This window comes from Perognathus longimembris, chromosome 11, assembly GCF_023159225.1.
Source record: "Perognathus longimembris pacificus isolate PPM17 chromosome 11, ASM2315922v1, whole genome shotgun sequence".
NCBI classification, from domain to species: domain Eukaryota; kingdom Metazoa; phylum Chordata; class Mammalia; order Rodentia; family Heteromyidae; genus Perognathus; species Perognathus longimembris.
In genome coordinates, this window is record NC_063171.1 from 68,100,054 (window position 1) to 68,124,429 (window position 24,376).

The 24,376-nt window shown below is 69.1% G+C and overlaps 1 protein-coding gene across 1 annotated transcript in view; it reads left to right on the forward strand.

Annotated features, from left to right (window-relative positions):
• The first annotated feature begins 1,510 nt into the window (after positions 1–1,510).
• The window catches only part of Itpkb (inositol-trisphosphate 3-kinase B), a 63,967-nt gene continuing 41,101 nt past the window's right edge, over positions 1,511–24,376 (forward strand). Inside the window, 3 exon segments of the mRNA XM_048357523.1 lie at positions 1,511–1,845; positions 1,847–1,860; positions 1,862–3,223. Coding sequence (XP_048213480.1) covers positions 1,608–1,845; positions 1,847–1,860; positions 1,862–3,223 — 1,614 coding nt within the window. The 5' untranslated portion in view covers positions 1,511–1,607.

Below are 24,376 nucleotides of genomic sequence, written 5' to 3' on the forward strand. Positions count from 1 at the left end.
AGGGCGCCGGGCCGCCGGGCCGCTGCTGTTGTTGTGAGCCGACAATGGAAACTTTCTTTCCGGCGCTCCCCTCGCGCGGCCGCGCCGAGCCGTAGAGCCTTCAAAAAAAGAAGAAGAAAAGAAAAACTTGTTCCGCTGCCGCCGAGTTCAACCCCCGACGGGCTCGGGACTTCCTTCCTGCGCTCCTCCCGCGCCCCCGCCCCGCCTCCGCCCCGCCCGCCGCCGCCGCGGCTCCCCGGGCGCGCAGAGCCGAGCCCCGGAGCGGGGACCCGGAGCGGAGCGGGGACCCGGAGCGGAGCGGGGACCCGGAGCGGAGCGGAGCGGCCCGGGCAGGGCAGGGCCGGCCGGGCAGAGCGGCCCCGGCGCGCGGGCCTGCGGGCGCCTCGCCCCCCCGCGCCCCCTCCTCCCGCCCCCCTCCTCCGGAGCCGCCTTCCAGCGCGTTGTTACTTTGCAGCCCCCGCGTCCTCCGCGCCCCGCGCCGCGCCCGGGAATGTAGCCGCGGGCCCGGGAGCCCCGACCTCACGGGTAAGCTCGGGGCCGCCGGCTCCCCCTCGGGCGGCGGGGGCGGCGGGGGCGGCGGGGGCGCCCGGAGGAGCTCGGGGCGGATCTCGCCCGCCTTCCGGGCCGCAGGCTCCGGCCGCCTCCCGGGCGCTGTGCCGCCGGCTCGGGCGCGGGCCGCGAGGAGGCTCCGCCGGGGCCGCCCGGGAGGCGCCGAGGCCTGGGCCGGGCCTCGGGGAGGCCGCCCAGCCCGGCCCGCACGCCGGGGCCGCCCCCGCGGGGGCCCGCCGCGCCCGGGACCGGGGGGGGGAGGGCGCGCGCCCGGAGCGCCGAGCCGGCCCGGGCACCCGCGGAGCCCCCGGAGCGCCGAGCCGGCCCGGGCACCCGCGGAGCCCCCGGAGCGCGCCCCCCCCCCCGAGGGCGCGGACGGCCGCGGCCCTCAGACGCCGGCCGGTGCGGACGCGCGGAGCCGTGCCCACGGCCCGCACGCAGGTGCACAGGTGTGCACGCCGCGCACTCACCCCGGTGGGGCCGCCGAGGGGCGGCCAGGGCGGGTTCCGGAGCCCAGGGCTGCAGAGCCCGTCCGGGCGCCCTGGCGCGGACCCCGCGCCGGCCCCGCCCTCGCCCCGCGCGGCCCCTCCGGCGGGCTGGGCCCCTGCCTGGCCCGGCGTCCCGGGCCCCGCTCGCGGCGCCTGGGGGCGGGCCGGGCCGGCCTAGGGTCCCCGATGCCCAGGGAGGGTGGAGCGGGGCCTGGCCCGCCCGGCACCGCTTCTCAGCCCCGCGTGGCCGGGGAGCTGGCGGCTTGGGTGTCCCCGCCGGGGCGGGCTGGGGGCGGGGGTGGGTGGGAGCGGGGGGGGGGGCGGGGTGGGAGCGGGGGGGGGGGCGGGCCGGGGTGGGGCGAGGGCGCGGGGGACGCCGGGTCCCGGGCGGGCCGGGCTCCTGACCCTCTCTCCTCCTCCTCCTCGTGTCTCCACAGCGCGCCGCGGTCCTGCATGGAGCTGCGGGCCGGGGCCGCACCGGCGGCGCCCCCCGCGGGCCCGGGCCCCGCGTCCCCCCCGGGCGGCCTGAGCCGGGGCGGCGGGGCGGGCGGGCGCCGCGGCCCCAGTACTATGGCCGTGTGCTGCTGCGCGCTCAGTAGCCTGGTGGTGATGAACGGCGCCGAGCAGCGCCAGGGCGGCGGCCCGGGGCCCGGCGGCGCGGCCTCGCCGACGGCCGGGCCCGCGCTCAGCCCCGGCCGGGGCTCCCCGTTCCTCTTCCCCCCCCGCCCCTGCGCGGCCGCCCGGGGAGCCCCCGAGCCCCGCGGCCTGGCGCGGCGCCCGGCCCCGGCTGAGCGGCCCCGGCGCCCCCGGCCGCCTGCGGGGCGCCCCGCCGTCCCCCCCCGGCCGCCGGCAGCCTCTCCCCGCCGGGGCCCGCGGACGCCCGGAGGAAGCTGCGGGCCCTGCAGCGCGAGCTCCAGAACGTGCGCGTGGACCGCACCGTGGGCCTGTTCGAGGCGCACATCCAGGCGCAGAGCGCGGCGGGCCCCGCGCCCCGGAGCCCGCGCCCCGGCCGCGCGCGCTCGCCCTCCCCGAGCCCCTGCCGCAGCAGCAGCCAGCCCCCCGGCCGGGGCCCGGCCCCCAGCAACCCCGCCGACGAGCGCCGGACCCGGTCCTGGGGGGAGCCGTGCCCGGAGGCCCCAGCCGGCAGAGCCGCGCCCGGCCTGCGCCCCTCGGAGGACAAGGGGGCGGCCCCGACGGCGGGCCCAGGGCCGCGGAGGCCGGCCGCTCCCGAGGGGGGAGAGAGCCCTGCCCGCGTCCCCGGTGCCTCGCCCGCAGCCTTGGAAGCGGCCCCCCCTGTGGGAACCGGGAGCCCCCGGGCGCCCGCCTCGGACCCGGCCCGTGAAGGGGCCACGCCTGGCGCGCCGGGTCCTGCCCGCCCGGAGCCGCGCTGCCAGCTCGGGGGCCCGCACCCCTGGGGGGCCCAGGCGGAGAGGAGGGGGCCCAGCCCGGAGACTGGCCCTGCCCCGGCAGGAGAGCCCCCTGGGGGCGTGGAGGAAGGCAGCCTGCCCTGTGGCCGGCCGGGCCCCCGGGCACCACCCCCCGGGGCCAGGCCGGAGGACGAGGCCCCGCGCCAGCCGAGGCCGCCCGAAGACCGAGGCTCTGCCCCCTCGGGGAAGGCCGGAAGTGGAGCCCCAACTCTGGGCCTGCTTGGGGGCAGCCGTGAGACACAGCCAGCCGCTGGGGAGGTGGAGGCCGGAGTTCCCTCGGGCGCCGCACCGGAGCCTTTGCCCCGCTGGGAGGTAGCAGAGAATGAGCGCGAGCCACGGCGCCTTCCCGGGGACCCGGTGACCATGGAGGACTCTGGTGTGGCCTGGACGTGTGGCACCGGGGCACGGCCCGCGGAGACGTGGGGAAGCCCCGCCCGGGACGGAGACGCCCACCCCACTGCAGCCCGGCCGGCCGAGGACCAGGACGAGACTCCCCCGAGGGAGAGCTGCCCGACACCCAGCATCCCGGCCGTCATCGTCACCGACATGGGCGCCCAGGAGGACGGGGGCTTGGAGGAGCCCCCGGGGGGCCCCCGGGGCAGCCTGCCCCTGAGGAAGCTCTCCTCGTCCTCCGCCTCCTCCACTGGCTTCTCCTCCTCCTATGAGGACTCAGAGGAGGACATCTCCAGTGACCCCGAACGCACCCTGGACCCCAACACAGCCTTCCTGCACACCCTGGACCAGCAGAAGCCGAGAGTGGTGAGTCTGGGCGGGAGAGGTTTTGGAGAATTCGCCGGCCCTTGACTGCTCCTATGCCCCCTCCCCCCCCTCCCCCCCCCCCCACTTCCTACCCTCTGCCGCGGGGTGGAGGCTCGGCAGCTTCGGAGGGCAGTCACCGCGTTTCCCCCCGGCGTGTGTGCTGGGTTGGCAGAGGTCCCCATCGTGCCCCTTGTGGTGTGGCCGGCGCGTCTGTCAGTCTTTAAGGCGCTCCCTACAGGTGGGAATACGAGCGTCACCCCGAACCTCCCGGTGCGTCCCCACCACGAGCAGAGCTGCTGAGTCTAGCTGTTGACTGAGTGACACACTTAGGCTGAGATCCATTCAGACTGACAGATGTCATCTAACGCAACCCGGCCTTTACTAGTAGGCCAGACCCATGACAGGCCTGACACCCGAAGCTGCGTCTGTGGGAGGCCTTGGGGAGCAGCCACGGAGCCACGGAGCCTCGGTCAGGCAGGCCGGGATGCGGCAGTAGGGTGTGGTCGTGTAACGGAGGTGTAGCTCGATGTCTGAGTTCAAGTGAAAACCACGCTGTAAGCCATGCCACGTCCTTGGCAACACAGCGTTGTACGAGGTTGAGTTGCCCGCACAGGGCACCTTGGGGTGACTGGTAAGGGGGTGTGCGCTGGCGGAGGTAGGTCCCTTTCCGGCGTGTTGTCTGTGGGTCTGTGGGTCCGGCCGGCTGGGATCTTAGTCTGGCTGCGTGTGAACCGTTGATTCCTAGCGTGTGGATCGCCGTAGCTGCTTGCCGTCTCTGGGATCCGCTCCTTCTGAAGACGTAAGCCTTGAAGCTTCTACCGAGTTTGGCCTTTCTCTTGGCAGTGGCAGGGTACGGGGACTTGCTCGCGCGAGTGCAAGGGCTTGTGCGGCCTGGAGGTGGCCTGTGACGGTAGCCGGGGGGTCCGGGCCACGGTCCCTCAGGAACTTCCTCTGCCGCGGCCCGGAGCTTTTGGGTTTCTGCTCCGCGTCCTGTGCTCCGGGGGTTTGGACTCCAAAGCGTGTTTCTCTCCCGCTTCGCCTTCAGATTCAGTCTGAGTTTTGGAAAAGCGGCGGTTCCTTTTCCCGGAACTCTGGTTTCGGCTGGTGGTCTGGACACAGCGATGAGTTTGGTGTCAGGACAGAGCCCCAGGCTTTTTGCCCCTGCCACCTGTCGAGGGAGAAGAAAGGGCCCCGTGGCCCAGATTCCTCCCTCCTCCCCCCCCGCCCCCGGCAGCGGAGGGCCCAGCAGAGGAGACAGATGGTTCTCTGCTCGGGCTCCTCTTCGCTTTTGAAACCCTGAAGTTTGGCCTCATGCCCGAGTCGCTCTAACTTGTTCTCCACGTTCCCCTTCTACTCTTTCTTGCGGTGGATTAGCAGCATTTATTGGTTGGTTATCAAAGCGTTTGCATAGCCTGATGTTTGAAAAGAGGCCCTGACTGCAAACGCATTAAAGAGGAGCTACATAATGACGGGTGACTGTGTTCCATTTGCTAGAAAGATTCCAAGTGGGAAGCCAGAAAGGGTAAGTGACGTTCTCACGTCGGGTAAGAAATTCAGAAGTAGCAGCGAGGCTGGCCTGTCACCTACCTCCCGCCGGTCGCTCGGCTTTTACACTCCCACAGAGTAGACGTAGGGAAAAACCTCCCGCTGACCTCCTGCTCTGTGTGTGTGTGTGCGTGCGTGTGCGTGTCCGTCCGTCCGTCCGGGGGGTGGTTAGCCACCTGGAAATGAGGGGACGTAGGGGCCTCTGAGCTGCGGCCGAGTGCCGGCGCGGTACGCAGAGTCTTCTTGGATTCGTCGTGACGCTGGAGTCGGCCTGTGACTCCAGAGCGCAGACCCGTCCCCGCTCGGTCTTCAGAGGGCCGGGGCGCCGACGGCTGGGGCTCCCGCGGGGCTCCTCGGCGTTTGATGGAGGAGGGCCGAGCCCTGCCCCGTCGGAGCCGCGTCCCCCCAGCCGAGGTCTTCCTCGACCCGGCCGCCCCGCGTGTAACACCAGCCGCACGCCGGCCCTCACGCGCACGGCCGCCCCGCGTGTAACACCAGCCGCACGCCGGCCCTCACGTGCACGGCCGCCCCGCGTGTAACACCGCGGCCGGCACGCCGGCCCTCACGCGCACGGCCGCCCCGCGTGTAACCACCAGCCGCACGCCGGCCCTCACGCGCACGGCCGCCCGCGTGTAACACCAGCCGCACGCTGACCCTCACGCGCACGGCCGCCCGCGTGTAACACCAGCCGCACGCCGGCCCTCACGCGCATGGCGCCCGCGTGTAACACCAGCCGCACGCCGGGCCCTCACGCGCATGGCCGCCCCGCGTGTAACACCGCGGCTGGCACGCCGGCCCTCACGCGCATGGCCGCCCCGCGTGTAACACCAGCCGCACGCCGGCCCTCACGCGCACGGCCGCCCCGCGTGTAACACCAGCCGCACGCCGGCCCTCACGCGCATGGCCGCCCCGGCGTGTAACACCGCGGCTGGCACGCCGGCCCTCACGCGCACGGCCGCCCCGCGTGTAACACCAGCCGCACGCCGGCCCTCACGCGCACGGCCGCCCCGCGTGTAACACCAGCCGCACGCCGACCCTCACGCGCACGGCCGCCCCGCGTGTAACACCAGCCGCACGCCGGCCCTCACGCGCACGGCCGCCCCGCGTGTAACACCAGCCGCACGCCGGCCCTCACGCGCACGGCCGCCCCGCGTGTAACACCAGCCGCACGCCGGCCCTCACGCGCATGGCCGCCCCGCGTGTAACACCAGCCGGCCCTCACGCGCATGGCCGCCCCGCGTGTAACACCGCGGCTGGCACGCCGGCCCTCACGCGCACGGCCGCCCCGCGTGTAACACCGCGGCTGGCACGCCGGCCCTCACGCGCACGGCCGCCCCGCGTGTAACACCAGCCGCACGCGGCCCTCACGCGCATGGCCGCCCCGCGTGTAACACCAGCCGGCCCTCACGCGCATGGCCGCCCCGCGTGTAACACCGCGGCTGGCACGCCGGCCCTCACGCGCACGGCCGCCCCGCGTGTAACACCAGCCGCACGCCGGCCCTCACGCGCACGGCCGCCCCGCGTGTAACACCAGCCGCACGCCGGCCCTCACGCGCACGGCCGCCCCGCGTGTAACACCAGCCGGCACGCCGGCCCTCACGCGCATGTCAGCTGCTGGTGCTTCTCTAAAGAATGATTGTGTGCCACGCTGCCGGGCCCAGGCAGGTGTGTGGATGGGGTGTAGGAGATGTGTAGATGGATGGGGTGTGGATGGATGGGGTGTAGGTGGGGTGTGGATGGATGGGGTGTGGATGGATGGGGTGTGGATGGGGTGTAGGTGGGGTGTGGGTGGATGGGGTGTAGGGGGTGTGGATGGATGGGGTGTAGGTGGGGTGTGGGTGGGGTGTGGATGGGGTGTAGGTGGGGTGTGGGTGGGGTGTGGATGGATGGGGTGTGGATGGGTGGGGGGTGGGTGGGGGGTGTGGGTGGGGTGTGGGTGGGGTGTGGATGGATGGGGTGTGGGTGGGGGGCGTGGGTGGGGTGTGGGTGGATGGGGTGTGGATGGATGGGGTGTGGATGGATGGGGTGTGGATGGATGGGGTGTGGATGGATGGGGTGTGGATGGATGGGGTGTGGATGGATGGGGTGTGGATGGATGGGGTGTGGGTGGATGGGGGTGTGGGTGGATGGGGTGTGGATGGATGGGGTGTGGATGGATGGGGTGTGGATGGATGGGGTGTGGATGGATGGGGTGTGGATGGATGGGGTGTGGATGGGGTGTAGGTGGGGTGTGGGTGGATGGGGTGTAGGGGGTGTGGATGGATGGGGTGTGGGTGGGGTGTGGATGGGGTGTAGGTGGGGTGTGGGTGGGGTGTGGATGGATGGGGTGTGGATGGGTGGGGGGTGGGTGGGGGGGTGTGGGTGGGGTGTGGGTGGGGGTGTGGATGGATGGGGTGTGGGTGGGGTGTAGGTGGGGTGTGGGTGGGGTGTAGGTGGGGTGTGGGTGGATGGGGCGTAGGTGGGGTCGGGTGGAGCAGTAGGCCTGCTTCTACAGGAGCTCACGCTTGCAGGTTGCTGGGAGGCGTCGGTGTCCCACGCCTGCCCACAGCGAGTGGCCGCGTGGGGACCCTGTGCTGTGGGATCTCAGCAGAACCGTGGCGTGCTGAGCGGCGGAGTTCTCGCGCCCTCTCGGCAAGTCAGACCGGCCCTCCCTCCTCCGTGGCCCTCTGGGTCCATTTAAGAAGATTTGGGCCCCAGGAGAAAAGTACCAGAGCTTGTATTGATTTTTCCAAAATTGTGCTATCGGTTATATGTACACAAACGAAACCAAGCTGAACACCAATAGCTCACACCTGTCCTCATAGCTACTCTGGAGTAGGAGGTCCGGAAGGCCAAGGTTCAGGGTCAGCCCTGGCAGAAAGGTTTGTGAGGCTGCATTTCCAAAATAGCCAACAAAAATCAGGACTAGATGCCCGGGTTCAAGTGGCGGAGCCAGTTCAGAGACCTTATTGACAAAGTATCTGGCCACCATAAAATCCTTCCACGTAAACGAGAAGCAGAGCTGAGGTGGGTTGTCCACGTTACTGGTCATGTGAATGCCGAGGCTCTGCGCGGCAGAGAGTGGCTGTAGCCACAGGAGCCGAGCCCTTGTGGTGAACGAGAGGCCTAAGGGAGGAATGCCGCTCTCAGAGATGGGAACTCACAGTTGCCATGAGGCATCCTCAGAACAGGCTGAGAATTGCTCCCTGCTACTGAGTCACTTTTCTGATCTTGTTGGCACCGTTGTGAAATGTCATGACAGGTTAGATTAGTTCCGTGTGGTTTATTTCTATTCCTAGGAGCGTCGGTAGCATTGCTTAGGCTTATTTTGTCAGATGTCGACTTAGTTCCCTAAAGATGCAATTTTCCAAGGGTTTGATAGAAGGGGTTCTGTAACACGGTGGGGAAGCCTCTAGACTTCAGTTAGTCAACAAGTGATTCACAGCTAGCTGAGGAATGCTTCTAGCTGGCGTGGAAGGGAGAGGGAGGAGACATTGGCCTTGGAGACTGCGTGTTTGGGGCTCTCAGTCCTGCAAGGTGGGTGCCTCATGAGGACCGTGTTCCCCTTTGACCAGGGAGAATTGGCATCGTGAATCGGGAGGAGTCCCGGACTTGGGCTTCTCTCTGTACGGTTGCAGGACTGGGGATTACGCGGAGGCTCAGGCTCCAGGAGCCCCGGATGAAGAGCGTGTCGCAGAGGTGCCTGTCGGATCCAGGTCTCAAGGGAAGAGGGGCCTGTGTGCTGGGCTGAGCCCAGACCCCAGGGCAGAGCTCCAGGCTTTGTGTCCCGAGGGCTGGGTCTAGGTAGCCGTGTCACCAGGACACCAACCCTCCCACTTGTCTGGTGTGTTTCTCGACAATTCTATGAAGAATGCAGGGTTAGCGGGCTGCAAGTATGGCTCGAGCAGTAGAGTATCCGCCCAGCAGAGCGGGAATCTGGGATTTCAGCTTCGGTACCACCAAGGAGGAAAAACAGTCATTGTTAGAAATCTGACCTTCTCCCTTTGTTGAGCTTTACTTGGGCGTTCTGTTGACTTGATAGCACGCAATGGAAACCCATCCCACCAAAGTCAGAGCCTGCGTGTTTGTACTCCTTCAAGGTTTTGCTTCTCTTATTTCGCATTAGCTGTTAAGCTTTGTAACTAACCAGGGCTAGGGACACATCTCTGTACGGAGCACTTGCCTAACGCATGTGAGGCCCCTGGTTTTGATCCCTAGTGGGTCCAAACTAAAATGTTTTCTTACTAACAGAAAGTGAGAGCAGCTGACGAGGCAGGATGAACCCCTGCACTGCGCTCCTGGGCTTCATTTCTTGGTGGAGAGGTGGGGGTGGGTTTTGTCTCCCACCTGCGAGTATGTAGGAAAGCGGTCCGGGGAGCCGGGCAGGGGTGGTTACTCTGGCTGAGGACCACCACCGAGATGCCACTCTGCCAGCCTGGTGGCCTTGCGTTGATTGCCGATACCGTCCTGGGTGGGGAGGGAAGGTGAAATGATACGGCATCGCAGCTCCCTCTGGCCCGGTGACCCACGCCGAGGACTCGGCCCACCCCGCAGTGACGTGCCGTGGTGGGGGGCCGGGACCCGCCTCCCTGGAGACCCTGGCTGTCTTGATCCAGTTGGTCTCGTGTGTCCGGGGAGGGCACAAGGGAGATGTGTTGCCCTCGGTCTCTGGGCCTTGCTGGCAGTTTCCTTCACTAACTACCTCTTCTGAGGGCTTGTCTGTCCTCAGCTTTCTCCTCCTCCCCTCGTCCATTGAAGCAGAATGAATAAACCCATTGTACTGTTTTCCAGAAGACGCAGGGATGCGTTTTCTATTACCAGCGCTTAACATTTTCCTACCCTGTGGGGTGTGTTCGGCCTGCGGCAGGAGGCAGAGGGGCTTCCCTGGGGCTGGCCAGGCGCCTAGCACCCCACTTACTATTGCTGTGGCCCGAGCTGGGGGCAGGGCCCAGCCTGGCCAGGGGGACCTGGGCAATTACAAGGGAGGTCACTGCCCCCAGGCCGTTCCCAGAAAGTGTTTTTCCAATCTCACCGACATTCTTTCCAGGCTCGGCTCAATTGTTTTCTCTTCACTATGGCAATTGATGACTAGGTTGTAAAACGTGTAATTGGGCAGGATCTCCTCTAAGTGCCCCCAGTGGGGTCGGAGCTGGTGTTTGTCTGCTCCTCCGCTTGTGCACGCACGTGTGACATTTTCTTTTGACAAGCTGGTGGTCTAAAGGGTAGAGTTAGTGAGCCAGGCCTCCCCCTGCGGGCAGGAGGGGGGCGGGGCGTGGGGCGGGCGGGTCTCCTGTCCTCCTTATCGCACCTGAATCTGAGCAGGAAACTGGAAGGGCTGCGTCTGACTGTGAGATAAACAGCTTAATCTCCTGACAACGTCAAGTGGAAAATGCAGCCGACTGCCAGGGGTCTGAGCAGAGGCTGGGAGAGTCCGCCAGGCCAAATAATCCCGAGATGCGGATTACCGAGGGGCGGGCGGGAAGGCTGGGGGCGGGGAGGGCAGGCGGGCACAGGTAGGAGGTCCTCCGAGAGGCCCAGCTCGCTGGCGCGGGCACGCAGGAAGGAGCCTTGTAACCCAGGCCCTGCCCCGGCCCCCCCCCTCCTCAGCCGTCCCGCCCCTGCATCCCGACCCCCCCCCCCACACCGTGTCCCCGCGGGGGAGCAGCGTGCCCGTCCCGTCACGCCGGGGCCCCTCCCCCCCGGAACTGTAGTGGGTGAACCGAGGGGGCCGCGCGAGGGCCACCCTGGGCTCGCAGGCCGCGCCGGCAGCCCTCCTGCCGCCCGCCGCCCGTCCGCGCCAGGGCCGGCGCTCGGCCGCCTTGCTGCCGGGCAGAGACGGCGTCAGACACAAGCTGCCCGCCGGGCACAGGCAGCCCTCGCCCCTCGGGAGGCCGAGGTCTGAGGCGCGTGGCTTGACGCCAGCCCGGGCCGGGCCGTCCACGGGGGCCTGCCTCCCGCGGATCTCCAGGTGCCGGCCGCGGGGCACCCAGGCCCGGGGAGCGCACCCAGGCCCCAGCTAAAGCCCCGCGCCGCGCGTGAGCGTGCAAGCACACGCACACGTCGGCAAACAGGTGAGAAACTGGAAAGAAGCTGCCTGCGCTTGCTGCCACCGCAGAGCCAGCTGGGACGCGGGGCGCGGTGAGCAGCAGGCCGGGAGTGGGGCGGCCGCCCTGCGTCCCCCGCCCGCCTGCTCGCTCTGCCCAGCGTGGCCTCGGGAGGTGAGAGCCATGCGCGGCTCCGGCCAGCGGGGTCCGTGTGCCCGTCGTGGGCGTGGCTCCGGCCAGCGGGGGTCCGTGTGCCTGTCGTGGGGCGCGGCTCCGGCCGGCGGGGTCCGTTGTGCCCGTCGTGGGCGCGGCTCCGGCCGGCGGGGGTCCGTGTGCCCGTCGTGGGCGCGGCTCCGGCCGGCGGGGGGTCCGTGTGCCCGTCGTGGGCGCGGCTCCGGCCGGCGGGGGTCCGTGTGCCCGTCGTGGGCGTGGCTCCGGCCGGCGGGGTCCGTGTGCCCGTCGTGGGCGTGGCTCCGGCCGGCGGGGGTCCGTGTGCCCGTCGTGGGCATGGCTCCGGCGTGAGCTGCTGCCAGGCCTTGCTGCCTCGGGCCCGTTGGCGTTTAGTTCGTCTTTTCCCGTGGCCTCTTAGCTGTGCCCCCGGTGGCCTAGGTCCCGGGAGCTCGAGGTGACGGCTCTGCCGCTCCGCCCGCCGTCCCACGTGGGCAGGTGCGGTGCGGGCGGTGACGGCCCAGGCAGCGGGGGTCCCCAGGAGGCCGCGCTTTGCTGCCGGGACCCCGAGTGCGACAAGGTTTCCACAGCAGCCCGCTGCCGGCCCGGGGGTGGCAGGTTCCCGGCCCTGGGCCCCGCCGAGGTTCCTGGGCCCCGCAGGCCGGGCAGTGGGGAGGGAGGCTCCTCCCCGCCCCTCCCGGCCCTCCCGCCCCGCCCGCCGCTCTTCCGGCGTTCTTGGGGTGTGGGGGACCAAGCGTCACCGTGTAGCCCCCGGCTCGACTCAAGCTCACCATCCCCCAGCCTCCCCAGCGCCGGGATCGCAGGTGTGTACCGCCGTGCCCGGCACACTCGTGTGTCAGGCACCGGGATCGCAGGTGTGTACCGCCGTGCCCGGCACACTCGTGTGTCAGGCACCGGGATCGCGGGTGTGTACCGCCGTGCCCGGCACACTTGTGTGTCGTGGAGCACCGGGATCGCGGGTGTGTACCGCCGTGCCCGGCACGCTGGTGTGTCAGGCACCGGGATCGCGGGTGTGTACCGCCGTGCCCGGCACACTTGTGTGTCGTGGAGCACCGGGATCGCGGGTGTGTACCGCCGTGCGCGCACGCTCGTGTGTCAGGCACTGGGATTGCGGGTGTGTTCCGCCGTGCCCGGCACGCTCGGTGTGTCAGGCACCGGGATCGCGGGTGTGTACCGCCGTGCCCGGCACGCTCGTGTGTCAGGCACCGGGATCGCGGGTGTGTACTGCCGTGCCCGGCACGCTCGTGTGTGTCAGGCACCGGGATCGCGGGTGTGTACCGCCGTGCCGGCACGCTCGTGTGTGTCCTCTCGTTATTTGTAGCTCCTGAGGGGAAACGATTGAGATTGGACTCTGTGCGTGCGTGTGCATGGGTGTGCACGTGGGTGTGCGGCTGAGTGTGTTGTTCCCTCTGCACTCCGGTGCCGCAGGCCTTCCTCCCCCCCCCCCCCCCCCCGCGGGGCTTCACTAGGCTGCCGGGCCACGCGGCCCTGGCGGAGGCGGGAGGAGGGCCCGGGGTCTCCGCAGCCCTCTTCGCCCCGCCACCCCCGGTGTGTTACCCCAGGCCGCTCCTCGCCCGTGTCTCCACGCGGAGAAGACGGGGGAGCTGGACAGAGCCCGCCGGGCCCAGCGACCGGCTCCACCCTGGGTGCTCGGAAGGCTGCAGGAGCCCGCCCCCGCGGCACCCGCCGCCGCCCCCCCCCCCCCCCGCGGCACCCCCGCCCGCCCCCGCGGCATCCCGCCGCCCCCCCGCGGCACCCCGCCTGCCCCGTGGCGTCTTTTCTGCTGTGTAGGGGATGCAGGAGGGGGGGTCCCGCTGCCCTGGGCAGCGATGGGGTGGACAGGACAGTCTGCGGTGCTCGTCCTGGGAGGGATGCCCTTTCTGCCTGGGCGGCTCAGGAGAGCCTGGGGGCCCTGGTGTGCAGTCTGGGGGGGGCCGCGCCCCTCTGGAGTGTGCTCAGGAGAGCCTGGGGGCCCTGGCGTGCGGTCTGGGGGGGCCGCGCCCCTCTGGAGTGTGCTCAGGGGAGCCTGGGGGGCCCTGGCGTGCGGTCTGGGGGTACCGTGCCCCTCTGGCGTGCAGTCTGGGGGGACCTTGCCCCTCTGGCGTGCGGTCTGGGGGGGCCGCGCCCCTCTGGCGGTGCGCGTGGGAGGCCAGCCGGGAGCCTGTCCGGGAGACAGGAGACGGGGGAGGAGCGGGGAGGGCCGAGGCGGCCCCGCGGCCCGCGCTGGACGGGAGCCCCTCGTTGCCCTGGCTGGCAGTGTACACTGGACGTAATTGGTTTTGATGTGAGGCGACAGCCATCCGGGGGCAGCGTCGGAGGCGCTGTTTACCTTGCGGTATGGCCGCGCGTTAAACATCAACACCGCCTCCGCCCCCCGGCCCCCGCTGGCTCACAGAGAGGAGCCGTGCTGAGTCCCACTGGGCTGGGGTGACCAAGGGCCAGAGCACCTGCCGGGGGCAGGAAGCCCGCCACGCCCCTCCGGGAGCCCCTCCTCCAGCATTGGGTCCTGGCCTAGGTCTTCTGGTCTGTCGCCATCGGCCTTGACTGCCGCGGGTCCTTAGAAGAGAACCGAGTTCCGAGGGCCCCGTGGGTCCCAGGGTCCGGGGGGCAGCGCCCGTCCGCAGAGCCCACCCGTGTGGCACAGGGAGACCAGGCTGCCGCGGGCGCAGCTCACCAGCACGCCCTGAACACCGGCCCCTCGCAGTCAGGAAGGTGGGGGTGAGGGGAGGGAGGAAGCGCCGTTCCAAGGGGGTCCCTTGTCCCCCAGGGTGCGGCGGCCCCGCCTTGGAAGGAGCCTCAGCGCGTTCCCCACGGACGTGGGAGCCGTGCGCGGCGCGGCAGTGACCCCGCGTGGACGTGGGAGCCGTGTGCGGGGCGGGCAGTGACCCCGCGTGGACCGTGGGAGCCGTGTGCGGGGCGGCAGTGACCCCGCGTGGACCGTGGGAGCCGTTGTGCGGGGGCGGCAGTGACCCCGCGTGGACCGTGGGAGCCGTGGTGCGGGGCGGGCAGTGACCCCGCGTGGACCGTGGGAGCCGTGTGCGGCAGTGACCCCGCGTGGACGTGGGAGCCGGTGTGCGGGGCAGCGAGTGACCCCGCGTGGACCGTGGGAGCCGTGTGCGGCAGTGACCCCGCGTGGACCGTGGGAGCCGTGTGCGGCAGTGACCCCGCGTGGACCGTGGGAGCCGTGTGCGGCAGTGACCCCGCGTGGGACCGTGGGAGCCGTGTGCGGCAGTGACCCCGCGTGGGACCGTGGGAGCCGTGTGTGGGGGCGGGCAGTGACCCCGCGTGGACCGTGGGAGCCGTGTGCGGGGCGGCAGTGACCCCGCGTGGACCGTGGGAGCCGTGTGCGGCAGTGACCCCGCGTGGACCGTGGGAGCCGTGTGCGGGGCGGCAGTGACCCCGCGTGGACCGTGGGAGTCGTGTGCGGGGCGGCAGTGACCCCGCGTGGACGTGGGAGCCGTGTGCGGGGCGGGCAGTGACCCCGCGTGGACGTGGGAGCCGTGTGCGGGGGCGGCAGTGACCCCGCGTGGATGTGGGAGCCGTGTGCGGCAGTGACCCCGCGTGGACGTGGGAGCCGTGTGCGGGGGGCGGCAGTGACCCCGTGTGGACCGTGGGAGCCGTGTGCGGCAGTGACCCCGCGTGGACGTGGGAGCCGTGTGCGGCAGTGACCCCGCGTGGACCGTGGGAGCCGTGTGCGGCGTGGCAGTGACCCCGCGTGGACCGTGGGAGCCGTGTGGGGCGCGGGCAGTGACCCCGCGTGGACGTGGGAGCCGTGTGCAGGGCGGCAGTGACCCCGCGTGGACCGTGGGAGCCGTGTGGGGCGCGGCAGTGACCCCGCGTGGACCGTGGGAGCCGTGTGCGGCGCGGCAGTGACCCCGCGTGGACGTGGGAGCCGTGTGCGGCAGTGACCCCGCGTGGACGTGGGAGCCGTGTGCGGCAGTGACCCCGCGTGGACCGTGGGAGCCGTGTGCGGGGCAGCAGTGACCCCGCGTGGACCGTGGGAGCCGTGTGGGGCGCGGCAGTGACCCCGCGTGGACCGTGGGAGCCGTGTGCGGCGCGGCAGTGACCCCGCGTGGACGTGGGAGCCGTGTGCGGCAGTGACCCCGCGTGGACGTGGGAGCCGTGTGCGGCAGTGACCCCGCGTGGACCGTGGGAGCCGTGTGCGGCGCGGCAGTGACCCCGTGTGGACGTGGGAGCCGTGTGCGGCAGTGACCCCGCGTGGACGTGGGAGCCGTGTGCGGCGTGGCAGTGACCCCGCGTGGACGTGGGAGCCGTGTGCGGCAGTGACCCCGTGTGGACGTGGGAGCCGTGTGCGGCAGTGACCCCGCGTGGACGTGGGAGCCGTGTGCGGCGCGGCAGTGACCCCGCGTGGACGTGGGAGCCGTGTGCGGCAGTGACCCCGCGTGGACCGTGGGAGCCGTGTGCGGCAGTGACCCCGCGTGGACCGTGGGAGCCGTGTGCGGCAGTGACCCCGTGTGGACGTGGGAGCCGTGTGCAGGGCGGCAGTGACCCCGCGTGGACCGTGGGAGCCGTGTGCGGGGCGGCAGTGACCCCGCGTGGACCGTGGGAGCCGTGTGCGGCAGTGACCCCGCGTGGACGTGGGAGCCGTGTGCGGCAGTGACCCCGCGTGGACCGTGGGAGCCGTGTGCGGCAGTGACCCCGTGTGGACGTGGGAGCCGTGTGCGGCGCGGCAGTGACCCCGCGTGGACGTGGGAGCCGTGTGCGGCAGTGACCCCGCGTGGACCGTGGGAGCCGTGTGCGGCAGTGACCCCGTGTGGACGTGGGAGCCGTGTGCAGGGCGGCAGTGACCCCGCGTGGACCGTGGGAGCCGTGTGCGGGGCGGCAGTGACCCCGCGTGGACCGTGGGAGCCGTGTGCGGGGCAGCAGTGACCCCGCGTGGACCGTGGGAGCCGTGTGGGGCGCGGCAGTGACCCCGCGTGGACCGTGGGAGCCGTGTGCGGGGCGGCAGTGACCCCGTGTGGACCGTGGGAGCCGTGTGCGGCAGTGACCCCGCGTGGACGTGGGAGCCGTGTGTGGCAGTGACCCCGCGTGGACCGTGGGAGCCGTGTGCGGCGTGGCAGTGACCCCGCGTGGACCGTGGGAGCCGTGTGGGGCGCGGCAGTGACCCCGCGTGGACGTGGGAGCCGTGTGCAGGGCGGCAGTGACCCCGCGTGGACCGTGGGAGCCGTGTGGGGCGCGGCAGTGACCCCGCGTGGACCGTGGGAGCCGTGTGCGGCGCGGCAGTGACCCCGCGTGGACGTGGGAGCCGTGTGCGGCAGTGACCCCGCGTGGACCGTGGGAGCCGTGTGCGGGGCAGCAGTGACCCCGCGTGGACCGTGGGAGCCGTGTGGGGCGCGGCAGTGACCCCGCGTGGACGTGGGAGCCGTGTGCAGGGCGGCAGTGACCCCGCGTGGACCGTGGGAGCCGTGTGGGGGCGCGGCAGTGACCCCGCGTGGACGTGGGAGCCGTGTGCGGGGCGGCAGTGACCCCGCGTGGACCGTGGGAGCCGTGTGGGGCGCGGCAGTGACCCCGCGTGGACCGTGGGAGCCGTGTGGGGCGCGGCAGTGACCCCGCGTGGACCGTGGGAGCCGTGTGCGGCAGTGACCCCGCGTGGACCGTGAGAGCCGTGTGCGGCAGTGACCCCGCGTGGACCGTGGGAGCCGTGTGCGGGGCGGCAGTGACCCCGCGTGGACCGTGGCGGGTGGGAGGGCAGCGGCTCGTGGGGACTCCTGACCGGCGGGGGAGGGGGGGTGGGGACGCCAGGTCCCTCAGGGTTGGGTCACTCCCCGCTACCTGAAGTAAGCGTGGTGTGGCCGTCCAGAAGGCCGCCCCCCTCGAGCACGGTCCCCGGGTTGGACGTGCCCCAGGGGTGTGTGCGCTTCATTTTTAAAGACAGTGCCCAGCTGCTTTACCAAGCAGACGCGTTGCCTTTGCTTCCCGCAGCTCTGTGTGTGCGTGCGCGTGCGTGCACACCGGTCCTGGGGCTTGAACTCAGGGCTTGGGTGCTGTCCCCAAACGTTCCTGCCCGAGGCTAGTAGCGCTCTACCGCTTGAACCCCAGTCCGCTCGCCTCCAGCCTTGTTGGCGCTGAGTTGGAGGTAAGGGCCTCGCGTCGGTAGACTATTTGACCTTAGCCCCTCGGACCAGTGCTCAGGGCCGTTGCGTTGTGGCCGAGGGATTGAACTCAGAACCCCGAGGCGAGAGTCCACCCCTGAGCCCCGGCCTTGCGGGGCTGCACTGGTTTGCGGTTCCCTCCTGGCCCGGAACGGCACATGTGGGTTTCTCTTATTATCCCTCCTCCCCGTGCTCGCCCTGGCTTTGAACCGGCGCAGCAGGTCCCGGGAGCCTGGGCAGGCCGGCCTCTGAAGCCCTGGGTCCCGCGGCATCCTCTGTCCCTCGGGGGCCGTTCTTGGTGACAGCCGGGGGGAGCTGGGCTGGGGGCCCCCGTGCCCTCGCGGCCCAGCCTCTCCACGGGACACCGCTCGGGCACTGGTGACTCCGTGCTGTATTTAGGGAAGATGGTTGGGCCTGAAAATAAAAAGAAAAACAAATGAACGTACAGTGTCCCCGCCGCTCCCCTCCGCTTCCCCCTGGGCGTCTTGGGAGAACACAGTGCAGGAGAAGAGGCCAGCCCCCCCCCCCCCGCCTGAGCCCGCAGCGCCCTGGGTCTGGGCCTGCCGGCCCCTGGGCTTTGCGGGACCCGGGGGGGGGGCGGGTGAAGACAGGAGGCAGAGAGTGTTAGCTGCTCCCTGTCCCCAGCAAGCCTTCAGAGGGGGGCCAGCTGCGGCCTTGCAGCCTCCAGGGCCGGGCGGGGGGGGGGGGGGGAGGGAGGGAGGGAAGGAGGGAGGGACGCGCGCGGGTGAGGCTCGGGCCCTCGTTCACCGGAGGGGCCGAGCGCGCGGCAGCACTCCACGTCTGCCAGACAGACGCTCAGCAGGCGGCCGGAGGGCGGCCGCGCCCCCAGACCTGCCCACGTGCAGCAGGGGCTGCGGCCCCGGCTGTGGGAGTTCTGGGCCCGGGAGGCGCTGAGCGCCCTCCTGCCCGGGGCCCTTCCCACCGCGGTGGCGGCTGGTCACCACACCGGCCCGAGGGAGACCACAGGCTGCCACCCGTCCCCGAGGGGCTGGGGCCCTTGGCCGGAGGCCCCGCACACCGCGCCCCGGGCCTGCCCGGATGGGACGGTGCGGTGCCAGCCCAGACGGCAGCCCCCAGGGCGAGGCCACGAGAATCGGAGGCGGTGCCGCCCAGCCCAGGTTCCCGAGCGCCCGCCGGGCCGCGGGAAGGGAAGGATACTTCACGCAGAAGTCCCCCCGCGCGGGCAGGCCCGGGACGGGGGGGCCGGCCTCGGAGGACGAGGAGCTTGCTCTGCACTCCGCTTCCTCCTCTCAGGCAGCCAGCCGGTGCTCAGTTGCAACACGGTTCTTGCATCAAGCGTTGTATAGAAGTCAGATCGGTTAGGTTATGCTGGTTAGGTTATGCCGGTTAGGTTATGCCGGTTAGGTTATGCCGGTTAGGTTATGCCGGTTAGGTTATGCCGGTTAGGTTATGCCGGTTAGGCTATGCCGGTTAGGTTATGCCGGTTAGGTTATGCCGGTTAGGTTATGCCGGTTAGGTTATGCCGGTTAGGTTATGCCGGTTAGGCTATGCCGGTTAGGTTATGCCGGCTAGGTTATGCCGGTTAGGTTATGCCGGTTAGGTTATGCGGTTAGGTTATGCCGGTTAGGTTATGCCGGCTAGGTTATGCCGGCTAGGTTATGCCGGCTAGGTTATGCCGGCTAGGTTATGCTGGTTAGGCTATGCTGGTTAGGTTATGCTGGTTAGGTTATGCTGTAGTAACCCCGGCGTCGGTGGCTGGAAACGGCAGCAGAGCCTGCTGTGCCCTCCCGGTGGCCCTGCTGAGGGCGGCGGGCGGCGGTGGAGGCAGGGGGACCGGCTGGAGGAATGGCTGCCGCTCCGATAACCCGCCCGTCCCTCTGCGGGTCCCCCTCGGCCTCCAGTCACCTGCGGGGCACGGGCAGGCTGGGCCCCGGGAGAACGGGGTCACACCGGGCCCCGTGTGCCCCCGCCCCAGTCGTGCCCCGTTTCCTTCCGCGCCCGAGCGCTGCGTTGAGGAGAGAGCACTAGACGGTCAGGTGTCCAGAATGCTCGTGCGGATCAGGTCATCGGCCTCGTTTTTGTTTTTGTTTTTGTGCGGACCAAGGGGTGGGGGAGGGGAAGTTTTAAAAATAAACATGTGTGCGTGTGTCTGCCTGTCTGATTGTGTGCGGTGTGTGTGTGTGTGTAGTAGTTGCTTGGGACGGGGGCAGCTCACTGTTGACCTGGTAGGGGAAGGAATGGCATCCCTGGGAATGCCCAGTTGGGTAGCAGGTGTGCGGGGGGCGGGGGGTAGTGGCCACGATGGTTTTAGAACACCTAAACAAACCCCTCACGGAGCAAGACGCCTTCTCCCTTCCAGAAGCTCCTCCAGGCCCAGGCTCTGGGACGAGGAGATAGGGAGCCAGTTACAGCCGATCTAAAACGGGACGGGACCGGAAACGGGGAGGGCAGGGCTGGTCCTTGTCACCCTCGACACAGGGCGCCAAGGTCTTAGGAAACAGATAAAAATAGCAGTTGTTTGCCACTTCCCTTCCCACGAAGCGTCCACTCCGGACCTGGGCCGTCCCCCCCACGGCGTGGGGCCGGGGTGGGGGGGAGGCGTGCCGTGTCCATGCGGGGGGACGCGGAGGCGGCGTGTGCCCACAGGGGGCCTCAGGCAGCGACGGCCAGGGCTTCCCTGTGTGTGCTAGTAAGCGTGTGTCTGTAGTGTCCGTGTGTGCTCCTGTGGAATGTGTGTGTGCGTGTGTGTACACGTGCGTGTGTGGGTGTGAGGGTGGCTGTGTGCGCGTATGTGGACATGGGTTTGGGGGGGCACGTGTGTACGTACGCGGCTGTCCTGTGCACACGTGCCCGCAGAGCTGTGGCTCTGTCCACGCCTGGGCCCCCGAGGGGTGGGAGGCTGTGGGTGGGGTGACATCGCTGACCAGCCTGGTTTGCTCTTGGTGGCCGTTGGCTTCTCCCTCCCTTCTTCCCCCTTCTCTCCTCCCTCTTCCTTTCTCCTGCCTCCCTCCCCGCTTCCCCCTCCTCCCTCCCTCCTCCCTCCCTCCCCCCCTTCCCTCCTCCAGCAGACACCCTGAACTCTGGATGACATGTTTGTATAGTGCTGGTGTGGTTTGGTTCTCGCTGAGAGGGGCTCTGAGAAGGCTCACAGGACCCGGGAAGCGGGGGGCTGGACCCCAAGCACTGGGGACAGGCACAGGCAATGTGTGTACATGAGCGTGCAGTGGCCTGCTCAGGCCGGGGTGCGGGACTCGGGCCGGGGTGCGGGACTCAGGGTGGGGTGTGGGACTCGGGCCGGGGTGCGGGACTCAGGGTGGGGTGCAGGCCACAGGCTGGGGTGCAGGCCGGGGTGCAGGCCGCAGGCTGGGGTGCGGGACTCAGGGTGGGGTGCAGGCCACAGGCTGGGGTGCAGGCCGGGGTGCAGGCCGCAGGCTGGGGAGCGGGACTCGGGCCGGGTGCGGGACTCAGGGTGGGCTGTGGGACTCGGGCCGGGGTGCGGGACTCAGGGTGGGGTGCAGGCCACAGGCTGGGTGCAGGCCGGGGTGCAGGCCGCAGGCTGGGGTGCGGGACTCAGGGTGGGGTGCAGGCCACAGGCTGGGGTGCAGGCCGGGGTGCAGGCCGCAGGCTGGGGAGCGGGACTCGGGCCGGGGTGCGGGACTCAGGGTGGGCTGTGGGACTCGGGCCGGGGTTCAGGCCTCAGGGTGGGGTGCAGGCCGCAGGCCGGGGTGCGGGACTCGGGCTGCAGTGCGTGGGCCAGGCGAGCCGCAGGCCCCTCCTCCCGGTCGGAGCTCGTGGCCCCGTTGGGGGCAGCTGGGCCGGCAGTGTGGGGGCCGCCGGGGCTGGGGCTGCGCCCCGGAAGCCGGGCGGCAGAAGCGGGGGCCTCTCCGGTCCTTGTGTGTTGCCCGCTCCGTGGCCCCCACGCCCTCGCTGCCCACGCTTGCGATGGCCTCCCTCGCGGAGGCGCTGCCCCAGGGGCCCTGACATTCCGGGAGAGTGGGGGGGCTGGGCCTGGGCCGCAGTTGGGGAGCCTGTGTGACAGGAAGGTGGCTCGCCCATCCCCCTGGGCGCCGAGGTCTCCGGAAGACGCAGGTGCTATATATAAAACCACCATTACCTCAGCCCTGCGAAGTTTCCACCCTCACGGGGGGGGGGGGGGCGCTTCCTGGAGCCCCTCTCCTGTGCTGGGGGGGGCAGGGAGGCCTGGCCTGGAGGAGTCCCGGGGACCGCCCACCTCCCCCTGGGGAGCCCGCTGGCGCGGGTGTGGAGCGTGCTCCGGAGGAATGCCACCTCCATTCCTCACCTCCCGGCAGCCATGGGGTGGGGGGGACCCAGAAACCTCACTCACCCTGCCCTCCCAGCCGCGGCTGCCGTGGGGCAGGCCGGCCTCCGCAGCCCCCCCCCCCCCCGCCCCGCAGGACAGGAAGTGGTCCACAGCTGGAATGGACAGGGGAGGAGAGGTGGGGGGACAGGCCAGAAATGTTCTGGAAGCCTGGGCCGGGTGTTGGCCCCGGTTCTTGCCCAGCTGAGGTTTCCTTTTCCTCCTGCTTGGGCCGGGAGCCTCGTGCGGGGGGGGGGGTGGGGGGGTGGGGAGGGTGGGGGGGTCTCAGCGGGGAGCCTCGTGCGCGGTGGGGGGTGGGGGGGTGGGGAGGGTGGGGGGGTCTCGGAGCGGGGAGCCTCGTGCGCGGGGGGGTGGGGGGGTGGGGGGGGGTCTCGGAGCGGGGAGCCTCGTCCGCGGGGGCCTCTCCGTGTCCGTCCGCGCGGGGCGTCGTGAGCACTGCTCCCTCTGGGCGCCCTGGGCCGAGGGTGGTCACCCCGGGGCCCACGAAGGCTGCCCGGCCCTGGAGGGGCCTGCGCTCCCTGGAGGTCCCGTGGCTCCCCTAAAGATGGGGAGGGTGGCCGCTCTCCTCCGAAGGGCGGAGGCGCGGACGGAGGCCTCAGGAGTCTTCCCGCGGTGCGGGTCCCGGGCGGGCCCGCCCGGGGGTACGAGGTGACACGGGCTGCGGCCCCGCGCCCCTTCCCGAGGCCTCTGCACTCAGGCGATCTTGCCGCTCGGCGCTGGTTCACCGCGGCCCTCGCGCGTCCGAAGTCCTCGCGGGAGGAGAGCGGGTGTCAGGCCACCGTCCTGCCCCCCCCCGGGGGCAGACGCCTCCGCCGCACCCACCCCTGCCGCCCTCACGCGCTTTTTAAAATTTATTTTTATTTTTTGCCGGTCCTGGGCCTTGGACTCAGGCCTGAGCACTGTCCCTGGCTTCTTCCCGCTCAAGGCTAGCACTCTGCCACGTGAGCCACAGCGCCACCTCTGGCCTTTTCTCTAGATGTGGTGCTGGGGAATCGAACCCAGGCAAGCACTGTACCCCTAGGCCGTCTTCTCAGCCCTTGGCCTTTTCTTTTTTTTTTTTTTTTTTAATGAGTTTTATGTTCCATAGCTGTAACTGGCTCTACTTTTTATCTCTTGATTTTGTCATTTAAGTCCATTTCCTATTTTCTTTTCTTTCTTTGACAGTATTGGTTGGGGTTTGTACTCCGGGCCTTGTGCTCGAGCTATAACTCCAGCCTCTGTTGCTCTGTGCACGCACGCGCACATATGTGTGCGTGCGTGTGTGTGTGTGTGTGTTGGACTTGGGACTCAAACTCGGTGTCTGGGTGTTGTCCCTGAGCTTTTTGGCTCAAGGTTAGTTTCCTACGACTTGAGCCAAAGCTCCGTGTGTGGCTTTTCGGTGATTAGAGTCTCACAGCCTTTCCTCCCCGGGTTGGCTTGGACCTGCAGCACTGAGATCTCAGCCTCCGGAGTGGCTGGGATTACAGACGCAGCCCCCGGGCGCCGGGTCTCGTGTGCGTGTCTAGGCCAGCCCCTCTTTTCACCTCTCGTGATCTGTGTGTCCGGCGTACGCCACGCGCCTGCGGGGTTTGTTTGCGGATGAGGTCTCTTGGACTCCTTGCCCAGGCTGGCCTCAAGCAAACCTGCATTCTCCAGATCCCTGCCTCCTGAGCAACGGGGGTGACAGGTGGGAGCCACTGCGCCCAGACATTTCCCTTCTCATTCGTGTTATCGACTTAGGTCATCTGCCTCAGGATCGCATCCCGGTTCGTGGGTTACCTCACTGAGACTTAATGTTCAATGAGGCGCAGGGAATCTGTGATGGCGAGCTGCCCTCTGACCTCTGGCCTGAGCTTCGACCCATTCCCTGCCCCACCGACATCACCTGCGTTTACCTGCGGGCAGCTCGGTCCTCGCTGGCGCTGGTCAGATGGGCAGCCACACACGCGTGCTCATAAAAATAGCCTTCTCCGCTCAGTCCAGCCGCTTCCTTGGGAAATGCTCCTCTCGGGGGTGGTTCGGGGTCAAAGGGCAAGGCCAAGTGTGGCGGGCTTGCTTCGCTTTCCCACACTGCGCTCTGGGAAGGCTGGACAGTTTCAGGGCCCCCTGCAAAGAGCAAGTTCTCCCTTTCTCCACAACCCCTGGGCTTTGTTTGTGGTTTGCAATGGTCCCTTAAAGCTTGAGTGCGTAATTCTTCTGCTACCGAGAGCAGCTCTGCGTGTTTCTTGTGGTCTTTAATGGCACTCTTAGAAGCTCCCGGTGTGGAGGAGCTATCGGCCACACACCAGTAGTGGGTTGTTGTTTTTTTTTAATGGAATAAGTTATAGGTTATGGTATTTGCAGATGCTGTTTCATCCAGTGTTAGAGAAAATTGTACCTCATTTTGCAGCAGAGCTTTTGTTCCTAACTAGCCTGGAAGGTCCCTTTTGACTCCTCCTGAAATCCATTTTCGCTGGCCCCGCCTGGGCAGGGAGACCAACTGGGGGGGACTGGCTTTCACTCCCCTTCTTCGTCTGCAGCCAGAAGCATTGAACTGCGGCTCACCTGTGGATTCTGGGCTTCCCAGAAACTCCTTTTTAAGCCCCCAGAAGCAATTTGCCTGGCAGCTGGTGGCGGCTGTGTCCGCCCCCCTGAGCGAGTCTCTGGCCATCTGTACACCTCGGCGGCAGAATCGCAGCCGACACACCCAGGCCCAGAAAGCCAGACAGGGTGGCGGCGGGGGCCTGCCCGGAATCCTTGTAATTAGACACGGAAAAGGCTGTGTGAGCTCCTGTGGTCGGTGTCCCCTCCGCTCGCAGGCCCCGGCCAGCCTGAGAGGCTGGTGTATAATTTGCTCTGCTCCCTGGCTCAGGTGTTTCCTGGGCCCGATCTGTGATCCTGGAGAAGCTAAGCCCCACCAGATCAGAGTTGGTTGTGGGGGTTGGGCTGGTGTTTGTTTTTGCCGGTGCTTGGGCTTGAACTCAAAGCCCCGATGGTTTCTTTG